General features: G+C 48.7%; 1 protein-coding gene across 1 annotated transcript; it reads left to right on the top strand.

The window, feature by feature from the left end:
- The first annotated feature begins 3,549 nt into the window (after positions 1 to 3,549).
- On the top strand, positions 3,550 to 13,681 carry LOC139390678 (rho-related GTP-binding protein RhoG-like). The gene is made up of 4 exons (XM_071137966.1): positions 3,550 to 3,623; positions 9,996 to 10,157; positions 10,321 to 13,491; positions 13,565 to 13,681. Exons 2-3 carry the CDS (start codon positions 10,029 to 10,031, stop codon positions 10,765 to 10,767), a joined length of 576 nt encoding a protein of 191 aa, XP_070994067.1. The 5' UTR covers positions 3,550 to 3,623; positions 9,996 to 10,028; the 3' UTR covers positions 10,768 to 13,491; positions 13,565 to 13,681.
- Positions 13,682 to 15,450: the final 1,769 nt, after the last annotated feature.

Genomic DNA, 15,450 nt, shown 5'->3' on the forward strand with positions numbered 1-15,450 from the left:
CACTGCTCCTCAGGTTCACTCCTCTCTCCCTCCCTCTCTCCACTGCTCCTCAGGTTCACTCCTTCTCTCCCTCCCTCTCTCCACTGCTCCTCAGGTTCACTCCTCTCTCCCTCTCTCCACTGCTCCTCAGGTTCACTCCTCTCTCTCTCCCTCTCTCCACTGCTCCTCAGGTTCACTCCTCTCTCCCTCCCTCTCTCCACTGCTCCTCAGGTTCACTCCTTCTCTCCCTCCCTCTCTCCACTGCTCCTCAGGTTCACTCCTCTCTCCCTCTCTCCACTGCTCCTCAGGTTTACTCCTCTCTCCCTCTCTCCACTGCTCCTCAGGTTCACTCCTCTCTCTCCACTGCTCCTCAGGTTCACTCCTCTCTCTCCCTCTCTCCACTGCTCCTCAGGTTCACTCCTCTCTCCCTCTCTCCACTGCTCCTCAGGTTCACTCCTCTCTCCCTCCCTCTCTCCACTGCTCCTCAGGTTCACTCCTCTCTCCCTCCCTCTCTCCACTGCTCCTCAGGTTCACTCCTCTCTCCCTCCCTCTCTCCACTGCTCCTCAGGTTCACTCCTCTCTCCCTCCCTCTCTCCACTGCTCCTCAGGTTCACTCCTCTCTCCCTCCCTCTCTCCACTGCTCCTCAGGTTCACTCCTCCCTCTCTCCCTCCCTCTCTCCACTGCTCCTCAGGTTCACTCCTCTCTCTCTCCCTCTCTCCACTGCTCCTCAGGTTCACTCCTCTCTCCCTCCCTCTCTCCACTGCTCCTCAGGTTCACTCCTCTCTCTCTCCCTCTCTCCACTGCTCCTCAGGTTCACTCCTCTCTCTCTCCCTCTCTCCACTGCTCCTCAGGTTCACTCCTCTCTCTCTCCCTCTCTCCACTGCTCCTCAGGTTCACTCCTCTCTCTCTCCCTCTCTCCACTGCTCCTCAGGTTCACTCCTCTCTCCCTCTCTCCACTGCTCCTCAGGTTCACTCCTCTCTCCCTCTCTCCACTGCTCCTCAGGTTCACTCCTTCTCTCCCTCCCTCTCTCTACTGCTCCTCAGGTTCACTCCTCTCTCCCTCTCTCCACTGCTCCTCAGGTTCACTCCTTCTCTCCCTCCCTCTCTCCACTGCTCCTCAGGTTCACTCCTCCCTCTCTCCCTCCCTCTCTCCACTGCTCCTCAGGTTCACTCCTCCCTCTCTCCCTCCCTCTCTCCACTGCTCCTCAGGTTCACTCCTCCCTCTCTCCCTCCCTCTCTCCACTGCTCCTCAGGTTCACTCCTCCCTCTCTCCCTCCCTCTCTCCACTGCTCCTCAGGTTCACTCCTCCCTCTCTCCCTCCCTCTCTCCACTGCTCCTCAGGTTCACTCCTCCCTCTCTCCCTCCCTCTCTCCACTGCTCCTCAGGTTCACTCCTTCTCCATGTCTTGACATAATCAGCCTCCCCCTCAGGCCTGTAACCATTGCCATGGTGACACTGCAGGCATTCTAGGGGATCTCCTTGGAGAATAGGGGTGAGAATGGTGTGTGTGTGGGTGTAGGAGTTCAGTGGGAGAGCTCTGTGTACAGGCCACAGTGACGTGGCTGATGCCAGAACCCCTTGGAGGGCAGAGCAATAAACTGGTGCCTCTTTGCGTTCCAGTGTTGTCCGGTGGTTGGTCAGCACTGACCTTTTAACCCCTCTCTGCATACCAAATTACACCCTAATCCCTTTATAGTGTACTGCTATTGACCAGGCTACTGTGCTACAAAGTGAAAAGGGTGCCATTTGGGACACACCCATTGCTTTACCTGGATCAGTGTATCGATGGGAGATGTGATGACATCAATGAGTCTGCCAGCAGGGGCAGACTGGCCGTCTGGCATTTTGAGGAAATGCTGGATGGGATGGGCCTGTCTAACATGAGCTGGCGTGGGGGGCACAAGGACAGAAATGGACTGGTGTGTTAAATGTCGGGGGTCATTTCTGTCCCCAGTCCGCCCCTTTCCTATTCCTCTTCTGCTTGCGATGAAGAGTTACAACCGCTCTGTTACTATCTACAAACATTCATGGATCACACATTTTATGAACTGAACTGGACAGTGTACCCTAAACGTAACCAGTGAAGGCATGTTAGTATCTGTTCTCCTCAAGAAAGCAGACAGGGCGGCTGAGACATGGTCATCATTAGCACTGTGGATGGTATCAGAAGAAAACAGATCGTTTTCGCGCTTGGTCAAGGGATCACATTTAAAAAATGGTTAGGCCTGTCCTTCACCTAACCAAATTTATTATTGTATTAAGCCTTTATTTAAACGGTCACATTGAGATTTACCTCTTATCTCTTTTTCAAGGTTGCAGAAAACACACTAAAATAAAAACACAGCATGCAACAATTTCAAAGATTTTATGAAGTTACAGTTCAAATAGGGAAATCAGTCAGTTTAAATAAATTAATTAGGTCCTAATCTATGGATTTCACATGAGACTGGGAAGACAGATATGCATCTGTTGGTCACAGATACCTTTTAAAAAAAGGTAAGGGTGTGGATCAGAAAACCAGCCAGTATCTGGTGTGACCATTTGCTTCATGCAGCTAGTCACATCTCTTTCGCATAGAGTTGATCAGGTTGTTGACTGTGGCCTGTGGAATGTTGTCCCACTCATCTTCAATGGCTGTTTGAAGTTGCTGGATATTGGCAGGAACTGAAACAAGCTGCTGTACACGTCCATCCAGAGCATCCCAAACATGCTCAATGGGCGACATGTCTGGTGAGTGTGCAGGCCATGGAATAACCTGGAAATGTTCAGCTTCCAGGAATTGTGTACATGGGCCAGTGCATTATCATGCTGAAACATGAGGTGGTGGCTGCGGATGAATGGCACAACAATGGGCCTCAGGATCACCTCACGGTATCTCTGTGCATTCAAATTGCCATCAATAAAATGCGATTGCCCCACCATGGGGCCTTACACGCTGCCATCTGCCTGGTACAGTTGAAACCGGGATTCATCTGTGCCAGTGGCCATCGAAGGTGAGCATTTGCCTGCAGTCAGGTGTGTACGGAACATTTCTGGAAACTTTTATTTCAGCTCATGAAACGTGGGACCAACACTTTACATGTTGCATTCCAATTTTTGTTTTCTGTGTAGTTACACAATACACATGAATGGAAGTTAAAACAGTGCAAAGTGCATAAGAGAGAAAGAGATTAAAAGAGCAGGTTTATAAACACGTGCAGTCAGTGAGCAGCAGCCCTCCAATCCTGAATTTAAACTGATCAATCAGAATAAAATGATCTAATTCTGTGATTATAACCTAATGACTTGACTTGTGTTTACATTTAAGCATGGTCTGAATACTGTTGCTTTAGTCATTGTTCATTTGAGAACTATGCATACCGGTATTATAAAACAATCAAATATATGTTTAATTTAACGCATGTTTAAGGTAATGAGGTAGGTCCTTTTCTGGGGGAACATATTATTTTTAGAGCGTTATGGTTTATAATGCCATCTAGCGTCCGAATGACCTCTTAACAACTTGAAGTAAGACAAGAAGAAAAACTACAACTACCATGATCCCATAACCAACGTCGTACGTTTTGGGCGTTTCCGAAAGTTCCCCGGATGAAGTTGTGATTGACTGTACACGGCTAAAAAGTTGAGCTCTAGTCGAGAGGTGGTAAGATAAACAACACTTTTTTTTAAAATATAGATCATTCTTGCAAACTATTGTTTTACCTATATGTATACTAACAATGTGCTTATTGTGGCTAATAACTGCTTTAATTGTTTTTAGGAAGTCTAAACTTTGAGAAACTCCACATGTTTGCTTGCTAGCACGCTAGCTAGCTAACGTTAGGTCCTTAGCGTTCCATCTAGCTGGCTGGTATGGGTGCGCCCAAAAGTTGACGACCTAGGATACCAAATTATTGTTGTCTAACTTCCTTAGGCTTTCCATTTTATCATAGTTAAATCATTGTACTTAACTAGTACCTTGTTAATTATAAGAAAATATTTGATTTGATAATTTAAATAATAATAATAATAATAATCAAAACAAACAACAGTCAATGCGCTGCTACTGCTTTATTCTCTCTCCCCCCTCCGTCCCTCTCTCCTTCCCTCTCTCTCTCCCCTCCTTCCCTCTCTCTCTCCCCTCCTTCCCTCTCTCTCTCCCCTCCTTCCCTCTCTCTCCCCTCCTTCCCTCTCTCTCTCCCCTACTTCCCTCTCTCTCTCCCCTCCTTCCCTCTCTCTCTCCCCTCCTTCCCTCTCTCTCTCCCCTCCTTCCCTCTCTCTCTCCCCTACTTCCCTCTCTCTCTCCCCTCCTTCCCTCTCTCTCTCTCCCCTCCTTCCCTCTCTCTCTCCCCTCCTTCCCTCTCTCTCCCCTCCTTCCCTCTCTCTCTCCCCTACTTCCCTCTCTCTCTCCCCTCCTTCCCTCTCTCTCTCTCCCCTCCTTCCCTCTCTCTCTCCCCTCCTTCACTCTCTTTCTCTCCCCTCCTTCCGTCTCTTTCTCCCCCCTCCGTCCCTCTCTTTCTCCCCCCTCCGTCCCTCTCTTTCTCCCCCCTCCGTCCCTCTCTTTCTCCCCCCTCCGTCCCTCTCTTTCTCCCCCCTCCGTCCCTCTCTTTCTCCCCCCTCCGTCCCTCTCTTTCTCCCCCCTCCGTCCCTCTCTTTCTCCCCCCTCCGTCCCTCTCTTTCTCCCCCCTCCGTCCCTCTCTTTCTCCCCCTCTCCCCCTCTCTTTCTCCCCCCTCCTTTCCTCTCTCCCCCCTCCTTCTCTCTCTCCCCCCTCCTTCTCTCTCTCCTTCCTTCTCTCTCTCCCCCCTCCTTCCCTTTCTCTCTCCCCCCTCCTTCCCTTTCTCTCTCACCCCTCCTTCCCTTTCTCTCTCCCCCCTCCTTCCCTTTCTCTCTCCCCCCTCCTTCCCTTTCTCTCTCCCCCCTCCTTCCCTTTCTCTCTCCCCCCTCCTTCCCTTTCTCTCTCCCCCATCCTTCCCTTTCTCTCTCCCCCATCCTTCCCTTTCTCTCTCCCCCTCCTTCCCTTTCTCTCTCCCCCTCCTTCCCTTTCTCTCTCCCCCTCCTTCCCTTTCTCTCTCCCACCGCCTTCCCTCTCTTTCTCCCCCCTCCTTCCCTCTCTTTCTCCCCCCTCCGTCCCTCTCTTTCTCCCCCCTCCGTCACTCTCTTTCTCCCCCTCTGTCCCTCTCTTTCTCCCCCCTCCTTTCCTCTCCCCCTCCTTCTCTCTCCCCCCTCCTTCTCTCTCTCCTTCCTTCTCTCTCTCCCCCCTCCTTCCCTTTCTCTCTCCCCCATCCTTCCCTTTCTCTCTCCCCCTCCTTCCCTTTCTCTCTCCGCCTCCTTCCCTTTCTCTCTCCCCATCCTTCCCTTTCTCTCTCCCCATCCTTCCCTTTCTCTCTCCCCCTCCTTTCCGCTCTCTCCCCCTCCTTTCCGCTCTCTCCCCCTCCTTTCCGCTCTCTCCCCCTCCTTTCCGCTCTCTCCCCCTCCTTTTTACCTCTCCCACCCTCCTTTCCGCTCTCTCCCCCTCCTTCCCTATTTCTCTCCCCTCCTTCTCTCTCTCTCACCCCCTCCTCTCTTTTACCCTCTTTCCCTCTCTCTCCCCCCTCCTTTCCCCCTCGCCCTCCTTCCCTCTCTCCCCCCTTTCTCTCTCCCCCTCCCCTCTCTTTCTCCCCCCTCCTTCCCTCTCTTTCTCCTCCCTCCTTCCCTCTCTTTCTCCCCCCTCCTTCCCTCTCTTTCTCCCCCCTCCTTCCCTCTCTTTCTCCCCCCTCCTTTCCTCTCTCTTCCCTTTCTCTCTCAACCCTCCTTCCCTCTCTTTCTCTCCCCCCTTCCCTATTTCTCTCCCCTCCTTCTCTCTCTCTCCCCCTCTTTCCCTCTATCTCTCCTTCCCTATTTCCCTCTCCTCCTTCTCTCTCTCCGCCTCTTTCCCTCTCTCTCTCCTTCCCTCCCTCTCTCCTCTCTTTCCTGCTCTCCTTCCCTCTCTCTCTCCTGCTCTCCTTCCCTCTCTACTGCTCTCCTTCCCTCTCTCTCTCCCCCCTCCTTCCCTCTCTCTCTCCTTTCCTTTCTCTCCTTCCCTCTCCTCCCCCCTCCTTTCCTCTCTCTCCTTCTCTCTCCCCCCCTCCTTCCGTCTCTCTCCCTCTTTTATCCTCTCTCTCCAACATATGTTAACGTTGCCAAAGCAAGTGAAATTGATAAACGAAAGGGAAATGAACAATAAAAGGTGAACGGTAACTCCCACAAGATCTGAAAGAATAGAGACATTTCAAATGTCATAGTATATATGCAGTGTTGTAACGATGTGCAAATAGCTTAAGTACAAAAGGGAAAATAAATTAACATAAATATGGATTTACGATGGTGTTTGTTCTTCACTGGTTGCCCTTTTCTTGTGGCAACAGGTCACAAATCTTGCTGCTGTGATGGCACACTGTGGTCTGTGTAATCTGAGGGAAATATGTGTCTCTATTATGGTCATACATTTGGCAGGAGGTTAGGAAGTGATTTCAGTTTCCACTTCATTTTGTGGGCAGTGTTCACATAGCCTGTCTTCTCTAGAGAACCAGTTCAGCCGACGGATACCTTGTTCAATAGCAAGGCTGTGCTGTCAATAGCAAGGCTGTGCTGTCAATAGCAAGGCTGTGCTGTCAATAGCAAGGTTGTGCTGTCAATAGCAAGGCTGTGCTGTCAATAGCAAGGCTGTGCTGTCAATTGCAAGGCTGTGCTGTCAATAGCAAGGCTGTGCTCACTGAGTCTGTACATAGTCAAGGCCTTTCTTAATTTTTTGGGGTCACTTACAGTGGTCAGGTATTCTGCCACTGTGTACTCTCTCTTTAGGACCAAATAGCATTATAATTTGCTCAGTTTGTTTGTTGATTGTTTCCAATGTGTCAAGTATTTATCTTTTTGTTTTCTCATGATTTGGTTGGGTCTAATTGTGCTGCTGTCCTGGGGCTCTGTGGGGTGTGTTTGTGTTCGTGAACAGAGCCCCAGGACCAGCTTGCTTAGGGGACTTTTCTCCAGGTTCATCTTTCTGAAGGGGTTAGTTTTGTTATGGAAGGTTTGGGAATCTCTCTCTCTCCCCCCTCCTCTCTCTCTCTCTCTCCCCTCCTCCTCTCTCTCTCCCCCCTCCTCTCTCTCTCCCCCCTCCTCTCTCTCTCCCCCCTCCTCTCTCTCTCCCTCCTTCTCTCTCTCTCCCCCCTCCTTCTCTCTCTCTCCCCCCTCCTTCCCTCTCTCTCTCTCTCCCCCCTCCTTCCCTCTCTCTCTCTCTCCCCCCTCCTTCCCTCTCTCTCTCCCCCCCTCCTTCCCTCTCTCTCTCCCCCCCTCCTTCCCTCTCTCTCTCCCCCCTCCTTCCCTCTCTCTCTCCCCCCTCCTTCTCTCTCTCTCTCTCTCTCTCCCCCTCCTTCTCTCTCTCTCTCTCTCCCCCCTTCTCTCTCTCTCTCTCTCCCCCTCCTTCACGCTCTCTCTCCCCCCCATCTTCACTCTCTCTCTCCCCCCCATCCTTCACTCTCTCTCTCCCCTCCTCCTTCACTCTCTCTCTCTCTCCCCCCTCCTTCACTCTCTCTCTCTCTCCCCCCTCCTTCACTCTCTCTCTCTCTCCCCCCTCCTTCACTCTCTCTCTCTCTCTCCCCCCCTCCTTCACTCTCTCTCTCTCTCTCTCCCCCCCTCCTTCACTCTCTCTCTCTCTCCCCCCCTCCACTCTCTCTCTCCCCCCTCCTTCTCTCTCTCTCCCCCCCTCCTTCTCTCTCTCTCTCTCTCCCCCCTCCTTCTCTCTCTCTCTCTCCCCCCTCCTTCACTCTCTCTCTCTCTCCCCCCTCCTTCACTCTCTCTCTCTCTCTCCCCCCTCCTTCACTCTCTCTCTCTCTCTCTCCCCCCTCCTTCACTCTCTCTCTCTCTCTCTCCCCCCTCCTCCTCTCTCTCTCTCTCCCCCCCATCCTTCACTCTCTCTCTCCCCCATCCTTCTCTCTCTCTCTCTCCCCCCTCCTTCACTCTCTCTCTCTCTCCCCCCCTCCTTCCCTCTCTCTCTCCCCCCTCCTTCCCTCTCTCTCTCCCCCCTCCTTCTCTCTCTCTCTCTCTCTCTCCCCCTCCTTCTCTCTCTCTCTCTCTCCCCCCTTCTCTCTCTCTCCCCCCTCCTTCACTCTCTCTCTCCCCCCCATCTTCACTCTCTCTCTCCCCCCCATCCTTCACTCTCTCTCTCCCCTCCTCCTTCACTCTCTCTCTCCCCTCCTCCTTCACTCTCTCTCTCTCTCCCCCCTCCTTCACTCTCTCTCTCTCTCCCCCCTCCTTCACTCTCTCTCTCTCTCCCCCCCTCCTTCACTCTCTCTCTCTCTCTCCCCCCTCCTTCACTCTCTCTCTCTCTCCCCCCCTCCACTCTCTCTCTCTCCCCCCTCCTTCTCTCTCTCTCCCCCCCTCCTTCTCTCTCTCTCTCTCTCCCCCCTCCTTCTCTCTCTCTCTCTCCCCCCCCTCCTTCACTCTCTCTCTCTCTCCCCCCTCCTTCACTCTCTCTCTCTCTCTCTCCCCCCTCCTCCTCTCTCTCTCTCTCCCCCCCATCCTTCACTCTCTCTCTCCCCCATCCTTCACTCTCTCTCTCTCTCCCCCCTCCTTCATTCTCTCTCTCTCTCTCCCCCCCTCCTTCACTCTCTCTCTCTCTCTCCCCCCTCCTTGCTGTGACTCTTATGTAGATGATGTTAAAAAATAGTTGTTGGTCTGATGTGATTAATGAGGAGCATCCAGACACTGCACTTGATGAATTTATGTAATTGCTTCTTCCAACTATTAAAAAAACATGCACCTGTTAATGAATAATTGGAAGAAGAACTGTTCAGGCTGTTAATGAATAACTTTTCAGGCACCACTGATTGACGAGGAATTGAAATGGTTGACAGGGATGGGGTAATATGGGGTCCCACAGTTGACAGTTGACAGTGCATTTCAGAGTAAAAACCAAGCCCCGAGGTCAAAGGACTTGTCCGTAGCGCTCCGAGACAGGATTGTGTCGAGGCACAGATCTGGGGAAGGGTACCAAAACATTTCTCCAGCATTGAAGGTCCCTGAGGACACAGTGGCCTCCATCATTCTTAAATGGAAGAAGATTGGAACCACCAAGACTCTTCCTAGAGCTGGCCACCCGGCCAATCTGAGCAGTCTGTCTACGGCTGCCTCTCTCAATAGCGAGGCTATGCTCACTGACTCTGTACATAATCAAATCTTTCCTTAATTGTGGGTCAGTCACAGTGGGCAGGTATTCTGCCACTATGTACTCTCTGTTTAGGGCCAGTCACAGTGGGCAGGTATTCTGCCACTATGTACTCTCTGTTTAGGGCCAAATAGCATTCTAGTTTGCTCAGTTTTCTTGGGTTTTCTTTCTCCAATTTGTCAAGTAATTATATTTTTATTTTCTCATTATTTGGTTGGTTCTAATTGTGTTCTCTCTCTCTCTCTCTCTCTCTCCTCACTTCTCTCTCTCTCCTCACTTCTCTCTCTCTCCTCACTTCTCTCTCTCTCCTCACTTCTCTCTCTCTCCTCACTTCTCTCTCTCTCCTCACTTCTCTCTCTCTCCTCACTTCTCTCTCTCTCTCTCTCTCCTCACTTCTCTCTCTCTCTCTCTCCTCACTTCTCTCTCTCTCTCTCTCTCTCTCTCTCTCTCTCTCTCTCTCTCTCTCTCTCCTCACTTCTCTCTCTCTCTCCTCACTTCTCTCTCTCTCTCCTCACTTCTCTCTCTCTCTCTCCTCACTTCTCTCTCTCTCTCTCTCTCTCCTCACTTCTCTCTCTCTCTCTCTCTCTCCTCACTTCTCTCTCTCTCTCTCTCTCTCCTCACTTCTCTCTCTCTCTCTCTCTCTCTCTCTCTCCTCACTTCTCTCTCTCTCTCTCTCTCCTCACTTCTCTCTCTCTCTCTCTCTCTCCTCACTTCTCTCTCTCTCTCTCTCTCCTCACTTCTCTCTCTCTCTCTCTCTTTCTCCTCACTTCTCTCTCTCTCTCTCTCTCTTTCTCCTCACTTCTCTCTCTCTCTCCGCACTTCTCTCTCTCTCTCTCCGCACTTCTCTCTCTCCCCAGGTTCTGCAGCCCGTGTGTTCTTAGGAAGGCAGAATGCAGACCATGAAGTGTGTAGTGGTGGGGGATGGTGCTGTGGGTAAAACATGCCTCCTCATCTCCTACACCACCAATGCTTTCCCAGAGGAGTACATCCCCACCGTGTTTGACAACTACAGCGCCCAGGTTCACCTGTGTTTTCCTCTGTCTGTGTGTTCGTCTGTCTGTGTGTTCGTCTGTCTGTGTGTTCGTCTGTCTGTGTGTTCCGCTGTGTGTGTGTTCGTCTGCCTGTATGTGTTTTTTACAGCTGGGTTTTACATCTCTGTGTGTGTGTGTGTGTGTGTCGCAGATGACGGTAGATGGTCGCAGCATCAGCCTCAACCTGTGGGACACAGCCGGACAAGAGGAGTACGACCGCCTCCGTACTCTGTCCTACCCCCAATCCAACGTCTTCGTCATCTGTTTCTCCATCGGGAGTCCTTCCTCCCACGCCAACGTCCGCCACAAGTGGCACCCGGAGGTGTCTCACCACTGCCCCAGCGTGCCCATCCTCCTAGTGGGGACCAAGAGGGACCTGAGGAGTGATGGGGAGACGGTGAAGAAGCTGAAGGAGCAGGGTTTAGCTCCCACCACACAGCAGCAGGGGAACAGCATGGCTAAGCAGATAGGAGCGGTGAAGTACATGGAGTGCTCTGCTCTGACGCAGGAAGGGGTCAGGGAAGTGTTCAGCGAGGCAGTACGGGCCGTGTTGTATCCCCTTACCAAAAAGAATGCCAAGAAGTGTGTACTGTTGTAGTGAAATGGGTTGGTGACTGGGACTTCGGAAGGAGGGGACTAAGGGAGGGACACGGATGGAGAGAGTGAGGAGAAAAGACTGGAGAGAGACTATGACGGGGAGCAAGTTTGAGTTTGTTGGAGGAGATGGACTCAGGCCCCTCTGCCTCTCAGGCCCCTCTGCCTCTCAGGCCCCCCTGCCTGTAAAGACTCTTGATTCAGCTCACTTTTCTCCTTCCTCCAGTACCCTCAAAATCAAATCAGGACCTCAAAGCCAGTTCCACTGCATTTATTTAGTTCCTTCTTACTCTCTAATCAGGGAAAGCTTTAGACCTGGGACACCAGGTGGGAGCAATTCATAATCAGGCAGAACTGAAAACCAGTTGTAGTCTGGACCTCGTAGGGTCAGAGTTGAATACCCTGGCTCTATTATTTTCCTCTCTTGCAGAGTTTAATCCACTTCTCATTGTATCACCAAAGTGACTATGCCAACAGAGCTGCAGGGGAGAATATAGTCTTTGTCTCCCCAGTCTGCTCAAACTCCTATTAATGTTATCAAAAGATATCACTTGATTTGTAGCAATGTTTCTAAAAGATGCTTCTGCCTTAGCTAATACAAGCGGTCTATTTTGTTCTGTGCGATCCCTTCTTGTTAAGATGTTTCTCAATGTTCCATAATGACAGATCCCCAACCTGATAGAGCTGGAGAGACGAGCTTTAGTATAAAGCTATCCACTCCCTCCATCACAGCCTATCCAGTCAGCTATTCAGGATACCCATCGAGTACTGTTGAAACCACACCTGGAAATAGCCTATAGGTTTTGGGCATCTTGTTTTGTGCAGCTCTCTGCTTTAGCTAGGTGTCCAGTTTGCCTTCTTAATTTACCTCCAAATGACCCTAAACCTTCTTAATTTACCTCCAAATGACCCTAAACCTTCTTAATTTACCTCAAAATGACCCTTAATTTACCTCCAAATGACCCTAAACCTTCTTAATTTACCTCCAAATGACCCTCAACCTTCTTAATTTACCTCCAAATGACCCTAAACCTTCTTAATTTACCTCCAAATGACCCTCAACCTTCTTAATTTACCTCCAAATGACCCTCAACCTTCTTAATTTACCTCCAAATGACCCTAAACCTTCTTAATTTACCTCCAAATGACCCTCAACCTTCTTAATTTACCTCCAAATGACCCTCAACCTTCTTAATTTACCTCCAAATGACCCTCAACCTTCTTAATTTACCTCCAAATGACCCTTAATTTACTTCCAAATGACCCTTAATTTACCTTCAAATGGACATTAGCCTTCTTAATTTACCTCCAAATGACCCTTAATTTACCTTCAAATGGACATTAGCCTTCTTAATTTACCTCCAAATGACCCTTAATTTACCTTCAAATGACCCTCGACCTTCTTAATTTACCTCCAAATGGACATTAGCCTAATCCAATTATGATGCAAGGGCCAAATCAACGGGGTTATGGGCAGACATTTTAAAATCAATGAATCGATTGGTTGGATGAATGTTGTGAGTTTTTATGATTAATGCTGACAAGAATGATGGAACGACAGAAATATCAGATTGTTGGTTCCGGTTATTTATGCAAATGACATTTTATGTGCCTTATTGTATGATATTTGATTTTTACATTTTATCAACTTTGTTTTTATATCTAGATGTACATGCATTAGATCCCAAAATGATTGTATTAGAAATATGTTTGTGTGTGTGTCTGGGAGTAACTCAACATTACATCCTCTCAGAAGAACCAAAGCTTCTTTCAGAAGGTGCCATGAAACAAACCTTTTGATTAGACACAATGTTTCCTCCCTTTGGGGCCGCCGCGGAACCGACGCGGAACCGGATGTAGCTCTAGAGCTCACATCAGAGAGGTGGTGTGGGTGTTGTGGTGTGAACTTGTGTTCACAGCCTTCAGCGTTTGCTACTAGAATGTGATTTATGCTACAGCCTATATGATGCTGGTAAAAGAGCGGTGGGGTTTACAGGCTATGTGATAACTGACAACGGCAGCAGGAAGTAGGGCTCAGATTCCAGTAACTGTACGTTATTTAGGCTTTATTAAATGAATGAACCCATGGGTGGTTTTTATAGTCTGGAAAGGGTATCGTACTGAAAATGTACAGGGCCAAACCTTCTGAAGATCTATTTAAGTGTGCATCACAAATGGCACACTACTCCCTTTTTCTAGTGCATTACATAAGTAATCAGGGTGTCATTTGGGACTTACAGTGTATGAAAGCCTAAACCAAGTGAGCAATAAAACCTCATTCCTTTTTTTTATTCCCCAAAAATATTTTTAAATCAATTTATTCAGGTGATCAGCTGTTCGTGTGAATGTACAGCTAACCAAAACCAATGTAAACCTAACCAAAACCAGTCATGGGTCTGCTCTTCTAGGTAAGGAGAGAGATGCAAATGGTTATTTATCTCTCAAGTGGCAGAGGGAGTTTGCTTCATTCTGTCAAGAGAAGTGAGGTGGAGGTCCTTCAGGGCTTCGTGGAAACAGATGTGTTAGTTTGACAGATCACTGTGCTGTGTAGAGGATTGAATGAAAGTGTGTGTCTGTCAGTGGAAATCCTGTTACCGTGTCCTGATTTCACTCTCTGAACATGCTGTTAAACATCACACACCTGGGGCCTTTCCATCCTACAGCTGTGTGGGGGTGTGTGTGTTTCCCAAATTCCAGGGAACCCCAAGGCGTGTGTATTTTGGTTGTTGCCATGGCACTACACAGTTGATTCAAATAATCAAAGCTTGATGATTAGTTGGTTATTTGAATCAACTGTGTAGTGCCATGGCAACACCCCCGGGGGGGGGGGGGGGGTACTCCATTTATTATACACTGGGAACTTGTTTTATCTGTAGAATTTTTGTAATTAAATATAAAAGTGTATTTGTATAAATGAACTAACAATGAGATTATTTTTTTAACTATGCTAAATACAATTCTTATAGTGAAATAGTGATGTGCTATTCCCTGTGTGGCATTCTCTGCTTCTGCAGATGGGGAGTTTGTGGGTGACAAAATGCATCACGGCAAGAGAGACGACAACATCGAGACCTAAGAAGACAACATAGCAAGGCTACACAGCATGGGGCGGCAGGTAGCCTAGTGGTTAGAGCGTTGGACTAGTATGACATAGTAGACCTAGAACACAGTAGACCTAGAACACAACTCTAAGCATCAGGCCATGACACAGTAGACCTAGAACACAACCCTAAGCACCAGGTCATGACACAGTAGACCTAGAACACAGTAGACCTAGAACACAACTCTAAGCATTAGGTCCCAAGTGGCTACATGTACTGTATGTATTCATCCCCTTTTAAAATATACATTGAAGGCTACTGTGGCATATTTATCAGCACAGACTTTGATGGAAATTACAATTTGTAGTACTAAAATACATATATCTATACGTTATAGTTGGTGAGTACATGACCATCCTTCAACACAAGATGGCGACAAAGACCCTCTGTTTTGTTCCACATTCCCAGATCGACTCTCTTCCCTGGTTTACACACTGATGTTACACAACCTTCTACATTCAGAGGCAACGTCCCAAATGACGTTCTATTCTCGTTATAGTCCACTACCTTTGACCAGGGCCCGCATAGGGTTCTGTTCAAAAGTAGTGCACTACAGGCAATAGGGTTCTGGTCAAAAGTAGTGCACTACAGGCAATAGGGTTCTGTTCAAAAGTAGTGCACTACAGGCAATAGGGCTCTGTTCAAAAGTAGTGCACTATATAGGGAATAGTGCCATTTGGCACACTGACTCAGAGTTCAAGTTCCACCCTCGTCTTCTCTCTGAGTCATCCTTCAACTCAGCAGACACCTACAAGTTCCATCCATTCTTCCTGCTCTAGAATATCGAAGTGTTGCTAACGCTGAAAAATGGCTGTGACCTTTGTGGGCGTTGGCTCTAACCACATGATAGATGTGTTGAACTTCACCAACAAACTCCCACAACAGTATGCATATTCTCTGTCCTGAAATGTTTTATTCCGTTCAGGTTTGAGTTCTATTCAAGAGGTTGACATTGTTGGCACAGAATAGTAAGAAGGCCTATTTCACATTTAGTAGATACAACGACATGCCAGACATTAGAGCTGTGACCATGAACCGAAAATGATCAACAATGACCATACCAATCACTTATCGCAGGATTTTTGCTCATATGGTTTGTTTGGATAAGTAGCCTATACCAGACAAATGTGATGTTTGAAATTCATGTTTGCTAATAATGTTAATGGGACAATTGATGGCTTCAACCATCAGAATAGTAGTAGTGGTTTAAAGAATCATTTTCAAATGTGGTGCACATTTATTTGATTAACTTGTGGTTCTATTGATCATTATTGCATCAATTTAGACAATTTATCGCAATATGTATTTTGGTTGATATCGCGCAGCTCTACAAGACGTGCGTTGAAGCTACTAGACGAAACTGATGAAGACCAATGTCTTGATCGATCACCAACCCAGCTGAAATCAGGGAGGTTTGAAGGCAGGACCACCTTCGTCTATAGGACTACAAACATGCTTGTTACTCTGGTGCAGAGCGGAGGACAGCTAAGTTACTCTAGTGCAGAGCGGAGGACAGCTAAGTTACTCTAGTGCAGAGCTGAGGACAGCTAAGTTACTCTGGTGCAGAGCGGAGGACAGCTAAGTTA

The sequence above is a fragment of the Oncorhynchus clarkii genome, chromosome 31 (assembly GCF_045791955.1).
Source record: "Oncorhynchus clarkii lewisi isolate Uvic-CL-2024 chromosome 31, UVic_Ocla_1.0, whole genome shotgun sequence".
In the NCBI taxonomy this organism is placed as follows: domain Eukaryota; kingdom Metazoa; phylum Chordata; class Actinopteri; order Salmoniformes; family Salmonidae; genus Oncorhynchus; species Oncorhynchus clarkii.

Bases quoted from the DNA above. Each gene is read 5' to 3' on its own strand.
- LOC139390678 (XM_071137966.1), top strand. From the start codon at position 10,029: ATGCAGACCATGAAGTGTGTAGTGGTGGGGGATGGTGCTGTGGGTAAA. The intron at 10,158-10,320 runs GTTCACCTGTGT...TGTGTGTCGCAG, and splicing joins TTGACAACTACAGCGCCCAG to ATGACGGTAGATGGTCGCAG.